The sequence below is a fragment of the Bombus huntii genome, chromosome 13, assembly GCF_024542735.1.
Source record: "Bombus huntii isolate Logan2020A chromosome 13, iyBomHunt1.1, whole genome shotgun sequence".
NCBI classification, from domain to species: domain Eukaryota; kingdom Metazoa; phylum Arthropoda; class Insecta; order Hymenoptera; family Apidae; genus Bombus; species Bombus huntii.
In genome coordinates, this window is record NC_066250.1 from 2664243 (window position 1) to 2683611 (window position 19369).

Sequence of the window (19369 nt, forward strand, 5' to 3'; positions counted from 1 at the left end):
ATATGTAGGTGAACGAGCGAACGCGTACCATCGGTATTTAGTGAATTATTTAGAACTAATACGTGTATGGAAAATATTTACGTATATGGTGTATACCAATCTTACTGGCGTAAACTTTGAACAAATATTTGTACAATTTCTGAAAGTCAAGATTCTCGTAACTGTGTCAATCAAACAATTTTTCCCTACTCGCTTAGATTAATAATGTTATCGTTCAACCGTTTCACGATTAAATGTTTTTTAACATGTTTTAAGGATATTTCTCTTTATGAATTATTGATAGTATACGTTATACATAATACATAATTATATTATACATTATTTTACTTGCGTAACTTAAATACGTTTAGATTATAAGAATAGACCTAATTGTAAACAATTAGTGGGGTAACAGGTAAACGGTATATGTATATACTTGAGGCATTTCTGTGAAGGAGAAGGGCGCGTGTACGTTTCTCGGGGTCATTAATCGTGGCGGTAGTCTGTCGAGTGCACATTCGTGTGTATACCACGCTCCCCGAAGGTTCGGCTGTCGCGTTAACGGTTATTTCTTTCTGTGATACGAAGAAAGAGGATCGCCTTGACGAGCGCACGGTTGCTTCGTAGAGTGTGAAAGGCCGACTTAACGTTCCCGGCAGTCGAAGAGGGAAATGTTTCCGGTACGACCGACACAGCTGTCATCGAATAACAGCCAACCTTTTTCCAGTGAAACGAAACGGTGATGCTGTATGAATCTTGGTGTATATCTCGCGTGTACGATCATTTTCGTGAATAAATAAAATCCGATTGTGAGAAAATATAAAGCGAATATAAAGAATGGTTCGCAACAGTGATACAAATTGAACGATCAACCAGCGAAAGATTTACGCACACGAGGATTTACAAAAAGAAAGGTACGTTTAAAAATATCTGTATCTTTGTATCTTGTTATTCTTCTTCCCCGTGTATATATATTTTTGTTTTTAACGTTATGTTTTATCTTTTCGTACTTTTATTTCTAATTCTTTTCAATACACTCTGTATCTTGTAATCATTTCTAGAAAAATCACGTTATTTGTGTGTTCCTTTGGTATTTTTTATCTTTTTGTATTATTGTTGTATCAGTGATTTATTTTGTATTTTTTAATGTTTATTTTCAGCCCTTTTTAATATGTTTTGTATTTAATAATAGTTGTACAATGTTCATGTTCTTCGCGTTCTCGGAACGTTTCTCAAACGTCTTTTTTAAACGGCATGTTTACTTATCCTTCGTATTAATCCTAATCGTGTAACGCAGGTGGCACGGTCTCTTAGTCGTAATCGAAATCGATACTGTTCAAAGACAGCATTAATTTCCATCCGCGATCTACCCTTGAAATTCGATAGTCCACTCGTACGTCAAGAATGCGATATACTATAACGTAGAATTAAGTTCATTGACAATCTGCTGTCTCGAGGATAAGAAAGATAGTAGCCAATGTTGTTCCACGGAATTCAGGATTTAAGTAGTTACCCTTGAAAAGTTAATCCGAACGAGCAGTTTCGAGCGTAGCCAAATTCCTTGGGAACAGGTTAAAGCTAAAAATATTCGTTAGATTTCTTTTTTTTTTTTACAACCTTTCACATTCGAACGTGGCGTGGAATTTTACATAGATCACCGTTTCGCTGGACTCTTGGATATTCCGCGTCTTATTTATCAAGATGAACCGACTATCTCGTACAATTCGACTGCGGAAATTTATGCAAATTTATATTCTTATCAATGCCACCAAAGCTCCACTTGTTAATTATTCTAGCGTTTATAGTTAACATGTATGAAATTTAAGATATTTTTTAACGTAAATCACGCGGACTAATATTGATCAATCCTGCTGCGTCCTTTGAAACATTTCGACGCGTAATCGTGTTTTCCAAAAAATCCTATGAAAGATGAGAAATATGATTTATCATATTTTCCACTCGTGGCCTTCGTGCATATTTTCCTACACGTGTTTCTACGCATTTTTGAATCTTTGAATCTCTCATAAATGTATAAAAATTCGCGATCTATGGGCTACGATCTCGCACAAAATCATAGGCAATTCGATTATTCGGTTTTCCAGCGAAGCTTCGAAAAACGTCGCGTTGCGTCGTGTCGTATCGTGTCGTGGAGAACCGGTAATGACGTGAAAGTGCATCCAGGAGCGAAGGAGCGATCTAACCAGCGGGTCTCCGTTCCCCTGGCAGTCTGGTTTCGTTCGACACAGTCTCCTTGGCTCGTAGTCGGCTCCGACTCGATCGAAGAAATTGTTCCTCGCCAGTCTCGACTATCGATCCGTTTATGCAATCGAACGTAAAAAAAAAAAAAAAAAATAAAAAATAAAAAATTCCTCGCTAATTTTCGACTTTATTCGTCTGGGAAATCGAGTCTGAATTTCTCACGACAGCTGTCTATGATTATTCCCGCGCACCTGTGTTAGATAGCGCTGGCCGATATTTTGCATCGCGTTATTAACAGGCACGTTATGGAAGAAAGTAACAATTAAAAAATTGATAGAAGAAAGTGAATTATCTGAAATCTGTGTAGACCGTAGACTGTACGTGGTAAAAATTAAAGAAACTAATAAAGGCGCAATGCGACAGTGTCAAGTGCATTCTTTCGGATAAGATTTTCGGATATCGCGTAATTTTGCGCCAAGTGCACTAATTTCTTCGCTCGTGGTATTCCTAATAGCAGTCGGCGGCGCGTCTTAAATACTCGTGTTTGTGTATACGTACACGCGTATGTTTGTGTTTGTACGCGCGCGTGTTTCGTCCTATTGTAATTGCTGACTTTTTTTGCATAGGTATCAAGAAGCGAAGGATATTGAACCGGAGCAAGAGGAGGACAAAGTGTGGAAGCGCAAGTACATGGAACTAATCTCGTCGGATAAAGGTTGTTGCCTCGCAAAGAACGGACGATTATCGGAGGTATTTGGTACAGTGCATAGAAACTAAGAGCGTAAATCGATATTCGGGGGATAGTCGGCAAAGGCTAACGAAACGAAACGAAATTCAGTTTTACGATGACGTTGGCGCGCCTTCACGCGGCAAATATACCGAAGAAACGTTGATGAAGCTGAAAGGAATCGTTTCTACGGCTGAAAGATGACCGTCGCGATGGAGCACAAGCGTAAGAGCTCGTGGGATTCGAAGGTGAGACGAATGTGGCGCACTTTCCCCCTGTACGCGCTTTCCTCGTTACCATCTTACTCGGGTCTCGCGGTTAATTAACTAGCTGGTCCCCGTGTGAAATCGTACGTGAAAAGAAAACGTAAAATCGATGAGAAACGATGAACGGTCGACAAAAATGCCTATTGTCTCGAACGAAAGTGTAACGCGGAACGATGTTTCCTCCCTGGTAGAAACTTTCGGAATGGCATTAACACGCTTTAAAATAGGAGACTGCAAACGCGATCCGCGAAGAAATCGTAAGCTAAAGCTACGTGAATTATTTTTGCGGTTACGTTGCACGCGCTCATTAACCGAATTACTTGCGCACGCTGCGGCAAACTGATAACTTGCGCAAACGGCCGAATCACCCTTGAGGCGGAACGGCGAGGTGCAAAAAGGAACGAAAAGAACTTTTATCGCTGTTATTCTTCTATCGGGAAGACCGCGTTGTTAACGCCAGAACTATCGATCTTTAATACGTGGCAATATGTTAATACTAATATTTGATATTTAATATTTGATCGTAGATACGATATACATATTTGCTTAGAATTAACTCTTAACGTTTATAGAAATCTTTTCCGGGTATACTATGTATTACGCAAAAGATTTTATAAGACGTACGGCATGGCATGATTATCGTCGTTAGACTGGATTTTTATGTAAATTCGTATTTTTGTGAATATAGTTAAAAAAGAGAAAGTAGAACTTTAATCGAAAACTGTTTTACTCAGCAAATATTATTGGAAACGTTATACTTTGGGTATTTTTCGTACTACGTGTATTTCGTATAAATTTGCACTTTGAAATTTCGTATAAATACATAAAAATCCACAATCTAAAAAACGACGGTTTGATTGGCTGGGTAATTTTTGTGTTAATATCGGAGAAGCGTCCTGCAATGCGTCGTTTCTCCGCAGACTCATCGACCTTGTTCTCCATTGACCCCGAATGATGCGGCGTATGATGCCGAATACCTACGCACTCGATGGAGAACTAGGTTGACTGAAACAAAGAACGACGTGTTAGCTGGGTTCGGTCGCCTTGGGTTAAGCCGACATCTCCTCTCTTCTCGATATACCGTTACTTCGCTAGTAGCACCCGATCTGTCGATTGGTATTCCGCTCGAGTTGTACGAATGACATTTGTCACGTGCTGCGCGATGGTTTTCAGAGAATTCCCCATTAAAACGTAGGCGCTTAACGCTCACTTTTCGTTACTTGACCCTTTCGAGGCTAATGGCACGATACGTCCCGTAGTAACTGCGGTAACTTCTAAACAAACTGCTGCATTCATTTTTAATACTTTTCCGACATCGCTGAGACCTATTTTAAGACATTGGATTCCATGACAAATGGAAAAGAATGAAAAATTATACCGAGTCTATGTTTTTCAAATTTGGCTGAATCACAGGTGTCTATGTTACCATTGTATTAACGTCGTTGCTTGTTTTCCTAGTTTAAGTTGTGTTTCTATAGCAGACAGAAGGTAAACTTACCATGTTCTTTCCCCTTTGAACGATATATTTAGACAAATTTATTTTTCAAGCGAGTTTTATCATCACATACAGGCCTTTTCGTATTATTCTTGGTTCGTTGTTATAAAATAGGCGTTTGAAACTGCTGATGAAAGTGATTAGTATAGATGGGTTAATAGGACTTGGCGGGTCAATATCCAATAGGCTCTATCGATATCGTAAGGTGGAAAAAGGCGGAGGTTACGAAAGGCGCCGGACCTTCCTCCCCGTCCGGAGAAAACCAGAGAAAACGATTGTCGTTGGTAGATAAGAGTCGCTTTAAGGCGATAACGATTGCTCTGCATTTAACTATTGGTCTGTTATGGTTAGGTGCACGCACGTGCTCCGTGTACCGGCACACCGCTGACCGATTGTAATTTCAAGCAAGCAGAACTCGTTCCTAGATTCTTGCTCTTTTGGAAAGGTAGTCCGACGTTTGGAATAACGGTAATAACGGTCAAGAAAGTCACGAGGAACCGGGCGAGCCAATGAAACTTGGTAGATTCTTTCCGTGGGTCGATGACACCGTTTCTTTCTTTCTGCGACAGACAGTCGTTCGATTGACGTCTACCTTTATCTCGAATTTAGAGAAATTCGTACGACTGCGCTTCAATCGTAAGAAAATTTTTAGAAGAGTGCGTAGTACCGTCCGTAACTTGTTGTCGCGTATTGTTCGTATTTTTATTGCACTTTCAACGTTATGATAGAAGAACTCTACCGTAGATTCTTTACCTTTTTGCATATCCGAGCTAAAAGATTGAAACGAGAAATATATACACATGGTTCGGGTTTCACGCTTATCTTTGATTTTGCAATAATTTGAAAGCGTCGTCTTGGCTGACGCCAACGGCGAAAATCGACAAAGAAAAGCCGATCTGACGATCTATTCTTACGGTTGGACGATTATCGTTCGACTCTATCCTAGCGGAACAAGAATGATCGAACTGACTTTCACGAAAACATCGCCAATGGAAAGCGCTTTTCTAACGTGCCCCGTCAGCTCTTGATTTTTCTCGGTCTTAAAGTCATCGACCGTGTCCATTAACGGAAGCCTTCTCAACTAGTCCGAGCGCATTTTAATCTCTTCGACCGATCTCTCTGGACCTCGTCGTTTACCGACACTGAATTCTACTTTCCACACCTGATGCGCTCAAATTTCAATTGACCGTTCTCGCCGCTAAGCATTCGATTAACCGGATGGCGAAATCATCGACAGCGATACATATCTAAGATACTCGAACAATTTGATATCTAAGTGTGGGAAATTCGTATAAAACGATACTCCTTAGATCTGTGTAACTTCTTATCTCGCGAAATAAATTCTCCAATTATAATTGTATCTACTAGATACCTTCGCGATGAACATTTATCCGCAATTTTGTAAGCAATGGGCAAATATTTGCATACACGTCTTCGGCACAATACGATATAGGATTAAAATTCGTAAATTGATATCGACACGGTGTGTCTGTTCCAAATACTCCAATTATATCGAACTTCCAATGTGTTTACGCCACTTATCTTTCTTTTAATCTTTCTCGTTGTTTCGTCGCGGATCATGGGTTGCCTTTCGTCAGAAGTTGCCGTTCCTTTAGCGAGAAAAGATCGAGTCTCTTGACCTTTTCGCTGTATTGCATCGCCAAGGAAAGAATTACTTTTACCAACCAACAGCGAACGCGTCCGCTAGAGAATTTTCGTTTGCCACGGTATAATTTTACAGCCGCGTATCTTCCATGATTGATCGTGCTCGATTAGCACAAAAGGTATAAGCCTTATTGCGAAACGTTGCTTTATTAAATGAGCATTTCCTACGAAAAGCCTGATCGAAGGCTATTATCGAATTAGGTTCGAAGAATACAAAGGTTCCGTGCTCAAACTTTCATTCCACTTTCGTAATATCTCTGCGCGCCATTGTTCGCCAAATACACCCCTCGATAGCTGTTTCTTACGTAACACGCGAACAAAATCCCCGTTTGCTTCGAACGCCGCCAGAAATACTTCTTCGCTTCTGCCGATCGTTCCAACCTGTGAGTCGCAGTTTCCTTAGAAATAATCGAGACGGGAGGATGGTTTTTACGCAATCGGACGTAGGCGCGACGAAAGAGAAGGAAAACTCAAAAGTTTGGTATTCGATTTGCGAGGGAAGGGAACACGTTTGGCTTTCAGGCTACACTGGAATTCGCTCGCACTACGTCGGAGTATGAGTGCAACTAACGCTGTAAGCGTTAAAATGCCTTGGTCGATTTGCGACAGACCTTTAAAGACAGAAACTTTAAACTACAGGTGCTAACAACACTCGTGCGTTTAAAGTTTCCTTTCAATAAATGCGATTCTACTGTACTCGGTTAAAATGTTCTACCTAGCATTTTTTCGTCTTTCCAGATACGTTCTTTACTTTTCAATCCTTTAGAAACGGTCGTTAATCGCGAAACACGGTTACCGTGAATGGGCGACGTCATTTATTGATAACTGCATTGGTCTTGTCATTTTTCTACGTTTGGGGCCACGGTTTACGGAACTGTACGAGTACTCGAACATTTAGGTAAATACATACGTGTCGTACAGGCTGTTACAGAACAATAATTAGATTTTTTTTTTTATCGAATGAGAAAAAGACAAGCGCGTCACGCACGATAAAACTTTAGTTTCGCTCCGTTTCAAAGTGATCAAGTAAGACGTTGTAAGGAGAGCAGTTTAGTATTTGTGCGATGGTCGAAGCGCGTCGAAAGGAGCATCGAAACTTGGCATCGGCTGAAAAGGTACGATTCGCCGGTTCTTTGGTACGGAGCGTGTGCCAAGCGTAACATTTGAACGAGGGCGTAGGCCCGTTTGTGGCGCGCCGAGCATTCGCGCGAGTGCACGCGAACCGCGCCTGTGTTGGTGACGAATGTGCACGCGCATCGGTGGCGGGACGATTACACGGCCGCTTACACAGTTAGCGTGCACGTCACAGAAGATAAGCTCATTGCTCCCGACTCTGAATGTGGATTGTTCGACCGATGATCGTACACCGTGCACAATACACGTCAGTCACGAAAACCTACGCTTTTACTATAAACAATAAGTAAATACTAATCAATAAAGAATATAATATATCCCTTAAATGTAAAATATTCTAGTAAAAGCGTTAGCTGTATGAATTCTGTGGGTACATCGGGACATATATTGTTAAAAAGTAATACGATCTTTTATTAAGAAAAGGAAGTCGAGAGATATGAAATATAACGCGTTACGAAAATTATGTACGTAAAATTGTTATACGTAAAAATATTCGTAAAAGTGTAGTAGACTTAAAATTAATTACGATAATTAAGATAGTTATTAATATCGTCTGGGTGGCCTACATAAGCGGCGATAATGTTCTGCTATGTCAATGACGTTGAACAAATTAGAGATTTTGTAACTTGTAGTGTAATTTTATCCCAAGATTCTTAAATCTTACAGTTAAATGTTTTAATTGGTTTCATTGCTTTTAGAAATGTATTAATAATCCTGTTGGTATGAAAGTATAAATAATTTTGCGGCTGCGAGTTTTTCATTTCTTCGATAAGACAGATACAAGGTCCGATAGGTATATACGTAGACTTTCGTGACTGACTCTGTAGCGTGTAAAGACTATATCGTTTATCGTGTACTTGTACAATAGTTGAATGCACGCGCAAAATCGCACGCAACTGGGATCCGACCGAGCGCATGAAACGCGGTTACATAACGCATAATAATATTTCGATAATTAGCACGATGATTACCCTGCCATTTCCACCGTGACACGCTTACTAGCGTCTTAAATTACTGGGTGTAAAAATTAGTCCGATGCATTAGTAGATAAACGAATTTCTGCTCAGATCCCACATATAAGTATTTCTTTGATCCTATTCACAGAGACACGATCCTTCGTACACATCCTCGCTCTAATTACGTCGTATCTGGAAGAATTAAAATCGATCAACTTGAAATTAAGTTGTTATATTTTAGTTCGATAATTGTAGAAATATCTAGATGAAGATTATCCCAACCGACAGGTTAAGCGACGTTCATTACCTCTAATTAACACGATAAAAATCGCTTCGGTAGGAATTCTTTCGCGTAGTCCGTAAGCGGAAGTAGGAGAATTGTTAATGCGAATCGTGCCTCGCCAAGAAATCTTAGTAATCCCTGCTCTGTCGTGTCTAATGCAATCTAGCGAGAGAAGAAAGGAGGGGTACGATGAACTCCCAACGTTTCTCTAAGCGAGAAAAGCAGTACCAGCGACATACATCTTAAAATTTGAACTCTTTGCATTCGCAATGCAATTTATTTTGGTAGACATTTTTTGCGGCGTAAATACAGGATGTATTGTAAGATGATGGAAGCCACTTCTGGCGTGGACAGGATACGGGAGAAGCACTGAAAAAGATTCATATGCACGCGTGTCCCGTATGATCTTGTTTCAAATTTATAGCCATTTTTGTATTTCAATGATCCGCAATTGCTCGCTTTCGTAGAAAGTGCTCGAGATATCCTCGGTCTCCATGCAAATTAGCAATCGTCGTATCAAAGAATTCCGCGATTTTTTTATTCCTTTAATCTGTCTATTCTCGAAGTGGGTCTCGTATCATATCGTATCACGGTACATCTTGCATATCTAATTTATAAAGTCATTATACATGAACTCTGAATCGAATCCGAAACTATGCTCGTCAAGCAATAAAATAGTTTGGCAGTTACAGACGTCAGTTGCATGTCGGTCCTTAGAAATCAAAATACTCGTCACAAATAGCTATGATGATCGTTAAACGGGAAGAACTATAAATATGTCGTTCGATAGTAATCGTGGAAGCTTAAAATCTAAAGTTCCCTCTTCTTTCTCAGTCGACGAAAAGGATTGTTCAAAATTCGCCGAGTACACAGGGTTGATCGAGCTTTCTCTTACAACCTTTTTCATCTTTCTTCACGCTAGCAGCGACGAATCGACCTTTCTTTTTCAGATATCAGTAAGCACGGTAAGCACGAGAAGATTCAGCCGTGCAGGAACGCCGAGTTCGATCCTGTCGTCGGACAGTGACATTCGATTTACGAGGAAACTCGGTGGACAGTATCGTTGCGGATGCTGCGTGTTAGCCGCATTCTTGCTTTTCCTCCTCTTCTCTGGAGTCTCCATATATCTTGGCTGTAAGTATAACACTCAAGTTTCGGACTATTTACGTAAAATAGAAAGTCTGTATCAAGTTGCTGGAAATGGTGTATTTGCCTAAATTTAAATTTGCTCAGCCAATACTAACGAAAGTCTGTTCTGTCGTTAATTATGAATCAGTCTGAAAGAGAAAATGAAATATATAATATGTATAATAATTCTCCGCCAGCATTTTTCCTCTATCTCTTATATTATATCTTCGATTAAAATATATCCGACATGTAACATAAATCTCGTTGACTGTCGCTGTGATTATTGATGCTTTTCTAGATTATGTCGTTTCTTCTGCTAATTTATGCTGTGTTTCGTAAATATGCCGGCCTAGAGGCTCGATAATTCCTAGTTGCTGTTTGTCAAGCACAGAAGGTGCAGCACGAGCGAGTACGAAGATCACTCAGCCAAGGAATTCGAAGTGCGCGGAAGGTTTCGTTCGTGCGCTTTCTCCGCGGACTTATACGCGATACGACCGATGCCGTAAATGAAATTACTGCACGGTTAACCGACGCTTTGGTGGACGTGAAACTACTTCGAAATGCACGACGCTTGTTTCGCAAGACGGACGAACTCTTCACGCTGTACGAACATTTTGTCAAGCGTAAAGTGTGATCGTCTTTTCTCGTTTGCAAGAACTTGCGTACGTTCCGCTTTACGGATACGTGTACTTCACCTTGAAATTGCTTTCGATCGTACGATGAAGAAGCAAACGAAGCGTAGCATGCGTCAGAGAGGAGTCGTCGTCTAATTGATGCAGATTCGTTGTTAATATTCATACGTAGATAACGGTGAATGCCGACGAAGGGAAGGTTTGGCGGTAGAACAGATGGATTTAAAGATTCCAGTTATAGTATTTTACGCGACAGATGGTCTCTAAATTTCTAGAATGTTTAAGCGTTTGAATAGCTGCCTTGGTACAGAGAAATAATATACATTGGCTTAGTGGGAACTGCGTGCGAATACTTGCCATGGAAAACTTTTATGTTCACATTGTACGTGTTATGTGAAAGGTTTTCAAATTTTGTTAGCATTGTAACGCGACACGACTGTCTGCAAATGTATATAGAAATTATATAATATTCATTACAACATATATGCATTTAGTAAAGAGTTAGTATGCAGCACGAATAATCGTGCAAATACCGATTTATTACTTTTTTTTTTTTACAACTCTTGCAATGTTTGCCCAAATTTTATCGTATATTTTGTTTTTACTTTCGATTGTTAATTTTATCATTATCTGGTATAAATCCAAAATTCCGATCGATCTGCTACGCTTCCCTGATAATCTGATTGTACTATCGTGTTTCGTACGAACCCAGCAGGTGTTCTAATGACTATGAGCAGGTGTACCTGACTGTATCTTGTTGAGGAATCGTTGCTACGATCTGGACGTGCGTATCGTTTGGTGAGCGAAGAAAACCGAACAAAAAGAGGAAGAGGACGATGCGGCCAGAGCCCATTGAGGTCTTTCAGCTTGCAAACATAACGGTCCGACCGAGTTACCGAGAAAATACGTTTACGTACACAGATCGGCTCTTTTATTCTCGAACGATCTACGTATCCTTCGATGAAGTTACTAGAATTGTCGGACGGGAACCGATTTACGAGAAAGGAAAGCGAATACAGTCGTGACGAAGCATAAAGCCTGCGCTCTATAATTCTTGTAGTATACGGGCAAAGAGAGGCAAAGGTCGAAGAAGATGCACGATCGCGTGGAGGTCCAGCAAAGAGGCCTTGAAAGTAGCGAAGCTAACGGTCTGACCGAGTTGTCGAGCCGTCCTGCCTGTCACCCCTCCAACATTCGACCTCAAAGGGGGGATCCGTGTCCTTGAATCATTTCGATGCTTCATCATACTAACCGAATTCTCCTTTCGAAAGTATTTCGCGTTCAAGGAATCGCGAAACGACGTGGTACAGACTGTCAAACTCATCCAGTGATTCACGAAACTATTCGAACGCTTATTTAACGTAGCACACTTTTATCGTACACGTGTGTTATAAATATCTTATAGCTTCTATATACAGTTCCAGAATAGTTGGAAAATTTATCAATTCGATCCCGATAGTCTTGCGTCGTTGTAGCATCGATTTTTTTGAAATCTCGTACAACGTAATACATGCGTGAAAATCGTCAATTGTAAGCGTTGCAATACTTTCGTACGTCATTGTATTATACTAGAAATCTGTTTCTGGTGTATAATGAAAACGATGTTATTGCTGTTGAACGTTGCTTGCGCGGTAGAGCCACAAGCCGCAGAAGATCGCTCGCTTGCCGCAAGAAACTGTATCGCGAAGCGAAAAAATAATCTCTGTGGAGTAAAAATAATCGACCAAAGGCACGGTGAAAGGTGAGCCTCCAGCCGTATTGCTGTTGGTGCCCGATTGCCCTCGATACTTTAGTTTATGTTTACGGTATCGGTCGAATATTAACTAGGAAAAATTGATAGCGGTTTTTAATATAAAAGAACGGCTGACGCCGCGTTTGTACAGACACGTCTCGTTACTATCACGTTCGAGAGAACGTGTTGTTTCAAGATGGAGTATTAGAAAGTATCATTTAGCGATCTGATGGTCGCAAGATGGAAATCGGCCGATTATCCCGCAGTGAAATCTGTTTATTTCCCTTTTCCCGCGCCCTCGGGTAACTGCCAATTACGGTAAATGGAATCGATCGATAATTATCGAAAAATAACAGCCGGTTTTCGTTTCATTCTTAAGGACAGCGCCGTGACATCGATTAATCGCTACCCTGTGCTTCACAATGTAAATTACAAATATTTATGAGAAACTGCAACGTTTCACACGTAAAGTTACACATAATATAATTATGCTCTACCGTTCGAGAGTATCTTATTTTTAATAAGATGTATTTCAACTATAAAATTACCGTCATCGTTTAAATTCGAAAATTTGGAAACTCGAAAGCCCGAAGTCCAAATATTTGGAAATACAATGTTAACAAGTTGAAGTAATTGTTCGAGTTTGCGGTAGCGTTTAACCTGTGTGCTTTCAGACACGTTCCTAACATCGGATCCCCCGGGTGATCAGATTTTCTTGGCGACATTCCGAGTGATCGAAGGTGATTCCTTCGTTTCGGAATTGGCAGACCCCTCCACCGAAGCCTTTCGAATACGAGCACGGGAGTATCGCGATCGACTTAATCTTATCTTCCGCCGCAGCTGGCTGAGAATCTCTTTCCTCGCTGTGGAGATACTGGCGCTCGATGGGTAAGTATACTTGCGGAAGCAAAATAGCATGATCGTAGGTTTACATGTTTCAAACACCGACACGGTAATTTAACTTTCTATTAAAATTACTATTAAAAACTGAACTCACGAAGGAAAGTTTAATTTAAAAGATTTCTCTGCGAACAAGAATACAAATTCATCGGTTTGCGACGATTAAGGAGGATTAGTCTTTATCATTTATACGCCAGTTTATTAGTTTAGACTTTGATATGTTTAAAACAAATGCGCGGTTGAGTACTCGAAAGAGCAATTACGAAGAGAAATTCACTTTTCGAATGATGTCATAGATCCATTAAAATGCATATGTTTCATTCGAAAACGAAATTGTAATTCGAAGAAAGCCGCTGATTCGCTCGAATCCGTATCGTTATTTTCATATTGAAACATCGAAAGCCGAGTTGTCTTCCTTGAAATTTTACCGATGTCACGAGCTAGAGAAAACCCAGCTATCTCCACACTTTCTCGTGACTTCACACTATCCATATTTTTCTAACCGGCAACCATTTGTCGCAAATAAACTGTACAGATCCGAAGGTGAGAATTTGGCCGTACATTTCGAGATTCGATTCGATCCACGATACCAGACAATCAGCACTGCCGATGTCGTGGAAATTCTTAGACGGGAGATCGATCCTACAACCTCGAAATATTTAACAAATCTAACGATCGACTCGCAGAGCCTCGAAGTTCAAGAGAGCTTGACAGCTCTAAACGCTCAAGTAGCTCAACAAACGACAGTTTCGACGCCACCACCGACCACCACACCACCGCCTCCTAGAAGATGCACCAGTTTGGATTTATCTTACTGCAAACATCTGCCATACAACGTTACTTCGTATCCGAATATATTGGGACACCGTTCATTGGCCGACGTGGAGGAGGACGTGATCGCTTTCAGGTGAATATCAAGCCGCGATCTCCGAGCAAAATTTCCCAAATAGAGCGAATATGGCAGAGGTGACGCATCGTTGATCTCTTGAAGACAAGACACGAAGATGACAGTTCTCTTGCTTTTACGTAGACTTAGTTAAGTTAAATTGTCTGAAATGGTGTCATTAATACGTCAAATGGAAAAGGATATTTTAGAATTGGAAAAAGTCGATTGTCGACTTCGATGTGTCATTCTTAATCTATTTCTTATTTTACTAAAAGAAAGTCGAAGTAATGGGGAAATTCTGGTGATGCAGTGTGCAACAATCGCTTTAGTCGATCGTTGTTAATACAAATTTTCTGTCACAGGGAGCTAGTGGATGCGGAATGTTACCGATTAGCGTACGACTTTGTGTGCCAAGTATTGCAACCAGCCTGCGTATCGAACCAACCGGAAGACCTGCTACAGCTGCCATGTAGAAGTTTCTGCAGAGAATTCTGGAGCGGATGCGGCAGCCGACTTCCGGACAGAATTAAACGCCTACTGGATTGTTCGAATTTCCCGGAGTACGCGGACCAAGGTGGTTGCAGAGCAAAGCCAGGTGAACGATCGTAGCCTTTCGCTTGCCAAGCAACGCGGAAATTATCAAGTGTCACGGACCTTTGTAATTACCGCATAATCGTTATCGTAGGATGCGTGCAAGCACTTCAAGCGAAAGCATTGTCACCGAGAATTTGCGACGGCGTGATCGATTGCCCTGACCTTTCCGACGAGAAAAATTGCGCTTATTGTCGCGACGGTCATATGCATTGCGGCGTAGGTAGAACTTGCATTCCACGTAGCAAGAGATGCGATGGAAAAGCGGACTGCGCCAACGGCAGTGATGAAAAAGATTGTCGTATGTATGGTCAGTGGAAGCGGCGTAGAGAGGTCGTAAAATCGGGGCGAAGTTAAGGTTTATGAGTTTCAAGAACCGACCCAACTGGTTGATAACGTTGGCAGAACATAAGAATTTCTTATGCTGTTCGCGTAATCAAATACTCGCTTGCACGGTTTAACAACGATCTATAATAAAGCGCTAAAGGGGACATTTTTATAATTTGTTCTCTTCAAATGCTAATAAATGACAAAGTTAAACACGTCAATAGCTAGATATATCTTAATTTTGAGATACAAGTTTCTGGTAACTTTACACGCGCTCACACATATATACAAATACTTATTTTCTATGTATGATTCGTTAAAACAACTAAAGAAATAAGTGTTAAAGCGTTAAAGAGAAATATTTTTGATATATCGTGTAAAGATCATGTACAAGATCGCAGGACTGATAGCTGCGTGCCGTTCGAAAGGCGAGAATTTAACAAATAATAAAACATACGTGATTTATTAATAACTCTGACATTTGTAATTCGATAAAAATCTTACTATCGCTCATTAACGACAGCCGCGTTTTTTACGACCTCGCCATGTATATCGTTTCCACCTATAACATCGTTCAGCGTCATGCATCACATACTCGTTCTTGACACCATATATTCTCCAGTATCTCTAGCACCAAGTATTCGATCCGTGAAATCACAACCTTCGGATACACCGTTTGCCGCAAAGTATAACAGCGAAGGGTACGTGGTGTTCAACGAGAAGGGTACTATCGGAAAGCTTTGCACCGCAAATCTGAACGCGACACTGCCAGGAACGGAAATGGAAACCGTTCTCCAAACTGCCGCCAGCTCCCTGTGCAGCTTACTGACTTACACGTGAGTATAGTTCCCCGTGCTTTGTCTTTTGCAATGTACACAAGCGAGCTGTAATTTGAGACGCTGGAACCAGAGAGATGTGAGTGACATCTTTCTGATATCGAGCGAAATGTGTTAAGAAACTTAATTTAATTTAATCGAAGCCTCTTACTTTTCACAGAGGGGTAAAGTCCGTGGAAGTTCGAATCGACGACGAAGAGGATGTTCAATACGTACATATGGAGGATCCGTCGGCAACAGAGATTACGTTTGTTAGAGCTCCCTGTCCGAGCAAGGAAGTCATGTACGTCCGATGCTCTGAATTGGGTACGTTGTAAGAGCTGTTATTTTCCTCAAGTTCACGCTAATGTATAAAATATAACTTACGCTTAGAGTGCGGTGTACAATCTCTACATGCAAAGAGCGGTAGCCGGGGACTTAATAAAATGGCCGAGCCAGGAGATTGGCCTTGGCACGTGGCTCTGTTCAAGGAAGATGTACACGTATGCGATGCTACGCTCGTGGCGGAAAATTGGTTGATTACAACGGCGTCCTGTTTTCAAGGGTACGTTCCACTTATTCCTACATACTCCATTAAAAAATTGTAGTATTTGTAACATTATAATCGGCTATTTGATTTTCAATGGCTCAGTGGAAGTACAAGGGATGATTTCTTGCGAGAAAGACTGAGAAACAAGTCACAGTTTTATTCAAAACTTTTTTAATTCGTGTTTGATATAAAGGTTTATAAAATAGTTTAAAAAATATGGTGTACGTTTTATATAAAAAGGTCTTCTGCCCTTCTTTTTAACTGCGTTACATTAAAATACACTAGAATCTAGAAAATTGTACTTTTTTCTCATATGTTCGCCCAGGATATTCATACGAAGGTGGAGTTATTTGATTATACGAATAACGCGTGGCATTATTATAACCAAAGTTCTGCTATAGCAATCCGTTAACAATTTCTTCTTATATAATAACTCAATTACAGTCAGCCAAAGGCAGAATGGTCCGCAAGAATGGGTACTGTACGCCTCTCGAGCACGTCGCCGTGGCAACAAGAACGTAGAATCGTGGGTATGATTAAATCGCCGGTAGAAGGGAGTACGACTGTCCTATTGAAACTCGATCGACCTGTTACCATGTTTTCGGATTTCGTAAGACCCGTATGTTTGCCTTCGAGTCAGGATCGACCAATGAATGCTACTCATTGCAACACCCTCGGATGGGCCAGAAATCGTGAGTAATCACTAGCGTGATGCATGGGATTCTTGTAATCGAACAATGTACATCGGTGCGGCAAGGTCGCGTTATTTATTTCTTCGATGGATTACGTAAAAATGCGTAATTATGCGTGCCGCTTATTTACCTCATTGGTTGCGTCGACCTTACAATTAGAGGGATGCGAAAGTGAGATACTGGTTGCACAATATCGTTGACAAGATCTTCTCTATTTTAGCTCAAAGTGTTATGTAGATACTATTACCTTATAAATATGCAAGTACCTTGTTGTGGTACTGATTTATTGTCTCGATATGATGAAAAGCAGCTGTTCGTTATTGTATAACCATTGTATAACGAAACCAGTAGACACGCTGAAGCTCCATTTGCATAAAATTGAATTAGCCAGACTAACGCTTCAAAAGTGTGATAATATTAGATATATTTTTGATTGCTTACAAAATTGTATTCATCTGTTTAAGTTTATGTATTCTTAGTTATTCTTAATTTCTGATTTATTATAAATTCCCTTCCCATTCGTTAATAGTCAATAATTGTAAATGACATTAAACTGTAACTGACATTGATATCAAGAAATTAACGATACAATTGTCATCTGTTTTCCGTGCTCTCGTCGCATTATTTCAATACTTGCTTCTTAATGAATTAACAACATCAGAAATTGAGAAAGCTTGATATTAAGGAAAGATTAAAAAGTGAGCATTTAACTTTTTCGTGTTTCTTAAAAAAACCATCTTCTTTGATCAGGAGATTTACTACAAAGGGTACAGCTTAAGCACAGCGCGATGGAACAATGCGAAAACATCAGTATCGCGTCCGTGAATAGCGTCTGCACAGAACCGGCCTATTCTACTGACGATTGTAACGTAAGTGAGCCACAGCACATATACAAAAGACTCGTTTATCCTTTGTTTCTCGTATGCCGTGATCTTTTGGTGTTCATACACAGTCGGGAATATCTAATTACTGTTTATTGTACACAGGAAGAAGAGGTCGCCGGCAGTCCTATGTTATGTCTTCAGCCGGATGATCGTAGATGGGCGCTAACAGGTGTCGGAAGTTGGCGAATAGCTTGCTCGAAAGCTGGTGTCGAAAGGCCACGATTATACGATAAAATTTCCTCGAATATCGCTTGGATAAAATCTACGATAGAATAGATTATTTCTTAAAATAGTATTTAACAAATTAATATGAACTGACTGGGACTGAAATTGATATTACAATATACATACGCGATGTAGAATTATTTCATCAAATTTTCCTATCATATCTAACAGACTGTAAAATACGTATTGTAAATTAGCGCGTTAGGACGTATCATGTTATCGTGGGATACATTTCTCGTCTCTATTGTATAGTTTCGTCAAAGATTCGTTGTTGTATCCATTGTTCGTAAAATATCTACATATGTGTTACGGCGTTGTAAAGAAAACTATTTCAGTAAAGTATAAGTAGTCGAAAAACGAATAACACGAAAAATTCCTTTTCTCTGATAGACTTGCGTTCACAGTGCTCGGAAGGTACATTTCTGTTTAATTACGCTTTTAATCGTTATTATTATATAAGACTGTTTGCCTGAAGCTCAGATTTGTCGTGGATTGTCGATGGTGAATGTGCATGGTTGGTATGTAAGGTTTCTATATCTATCTCCGGTGGTGTTACAAAGGAACTTGTGCGCAGAGTCAAGGTAGGGATGGTGGGAGGTTTTAAGTAGAGTTGCTGAATAAATGCTCTTCAGTTGCATGGCAAACATTGGTCCAGTGAATACGTTGTTGCGACGCGTAACAGCGTGTACACAGATTGGAATTAACCGGCCCGGTGGCATTAGAAATATGGTAAGGAAATCGCAATTGTTAACAAAACGGTTTTTTCCAGCGCATTTGCTTCTGACTGTGAATAACATTACATAACCTACGGAGGCATTCTCTCCCTAAGATTTTAGAGGGTGTCGTATTTCAAACGAGTTACGAGTCACGTTGCAATTGGACACTTTTATTTTTGTTATAAACATATACTGAGCAAATATCTTTGGGGCAATGATAGTACACATGACAGATTAACTGTGCCCATTATCAGTACTTTTCTATCGCGATATTTAACATCAGATTGTAGTACTACTGTCAAATTTCAGGTAAAATGCAAATCATTTATATTTATATTTTAAGTTTGAAAAACGAGTCAATCGTTGAGTCGTTGATTCAAGTGACTGATGTTTTATCATAATTGAGTCCTTTGCGAGAATCGTTGTTTGCTAAGGAATCGAAGAAATTGTCGGATCTTTCGGACCTGGCAAAAATCGAGGAGGTGGTCGATCACCCGGTTGAGTTGTTCAGGATTTGGCGCGATGAGGCACACAGATACAATGCAACGCTGGTGGACATTTGCTGTTTGTCTACTGTTTCGAAGTTA

At 40.3% G+C, this 19369-nt stretch overlaps 1 protein-coding gene across 4 annotated transcripts; it reads left to right on the forward strand.

Annotated features, from left to right (window-relative positions):
* The first annotated feature begins 1453 nt into the window (after window positions 1–1453).
* LOC126872405 (atrial natriuretic peptide-converting enzyme-like) lies at window positions 1454–19365 on the forward strand. 4 transcript variants are annotated; one of them, XM_050632327.1, is made up of 14 exons: window positions 1454–2928; window positions 3017–3153; window positions 9655–9838; window positions 12871–13084; window positions 13632–14003; window positions 14345–14577; window positions 14668–14874; window positions 15523–15736; window positions 15897–16042; window positions 16109–16280; window positions 16710–16957; window positions 17708–17826; window positions 17944–18795; window positions 19217–19365. In XM_050632327.1, exons 2-13 carry the CDS (start codon window positions 3106–3108, stop codon window positions 18115–18117), a joined length of 2331 nt encoding a protein of 776 aa, XP_050488284.1. In that variant the 5' UTR covers window positions 1454–2928; window positions 3017–3105; the 3' UTR covers window positions 18118–18795; window positions 19217–19365. The 4 variants fall into 4 exon arrangements, with proteins under 4 accessions (XP_050488284.1, XP_050488283.1, XP_050488281.1 ...); XM_050632326.1 differs by having other exon boundaries at window positions 1454–3153; XM_050632324.1 differs by lacking the exons at window positions 1454–2928; window positions 3017–3153 and having other exon boundaries at window positions 6996–9838.
* The last annotated feature ends 4 nt before the right edge of the window (window positions 19366–19369 follow it).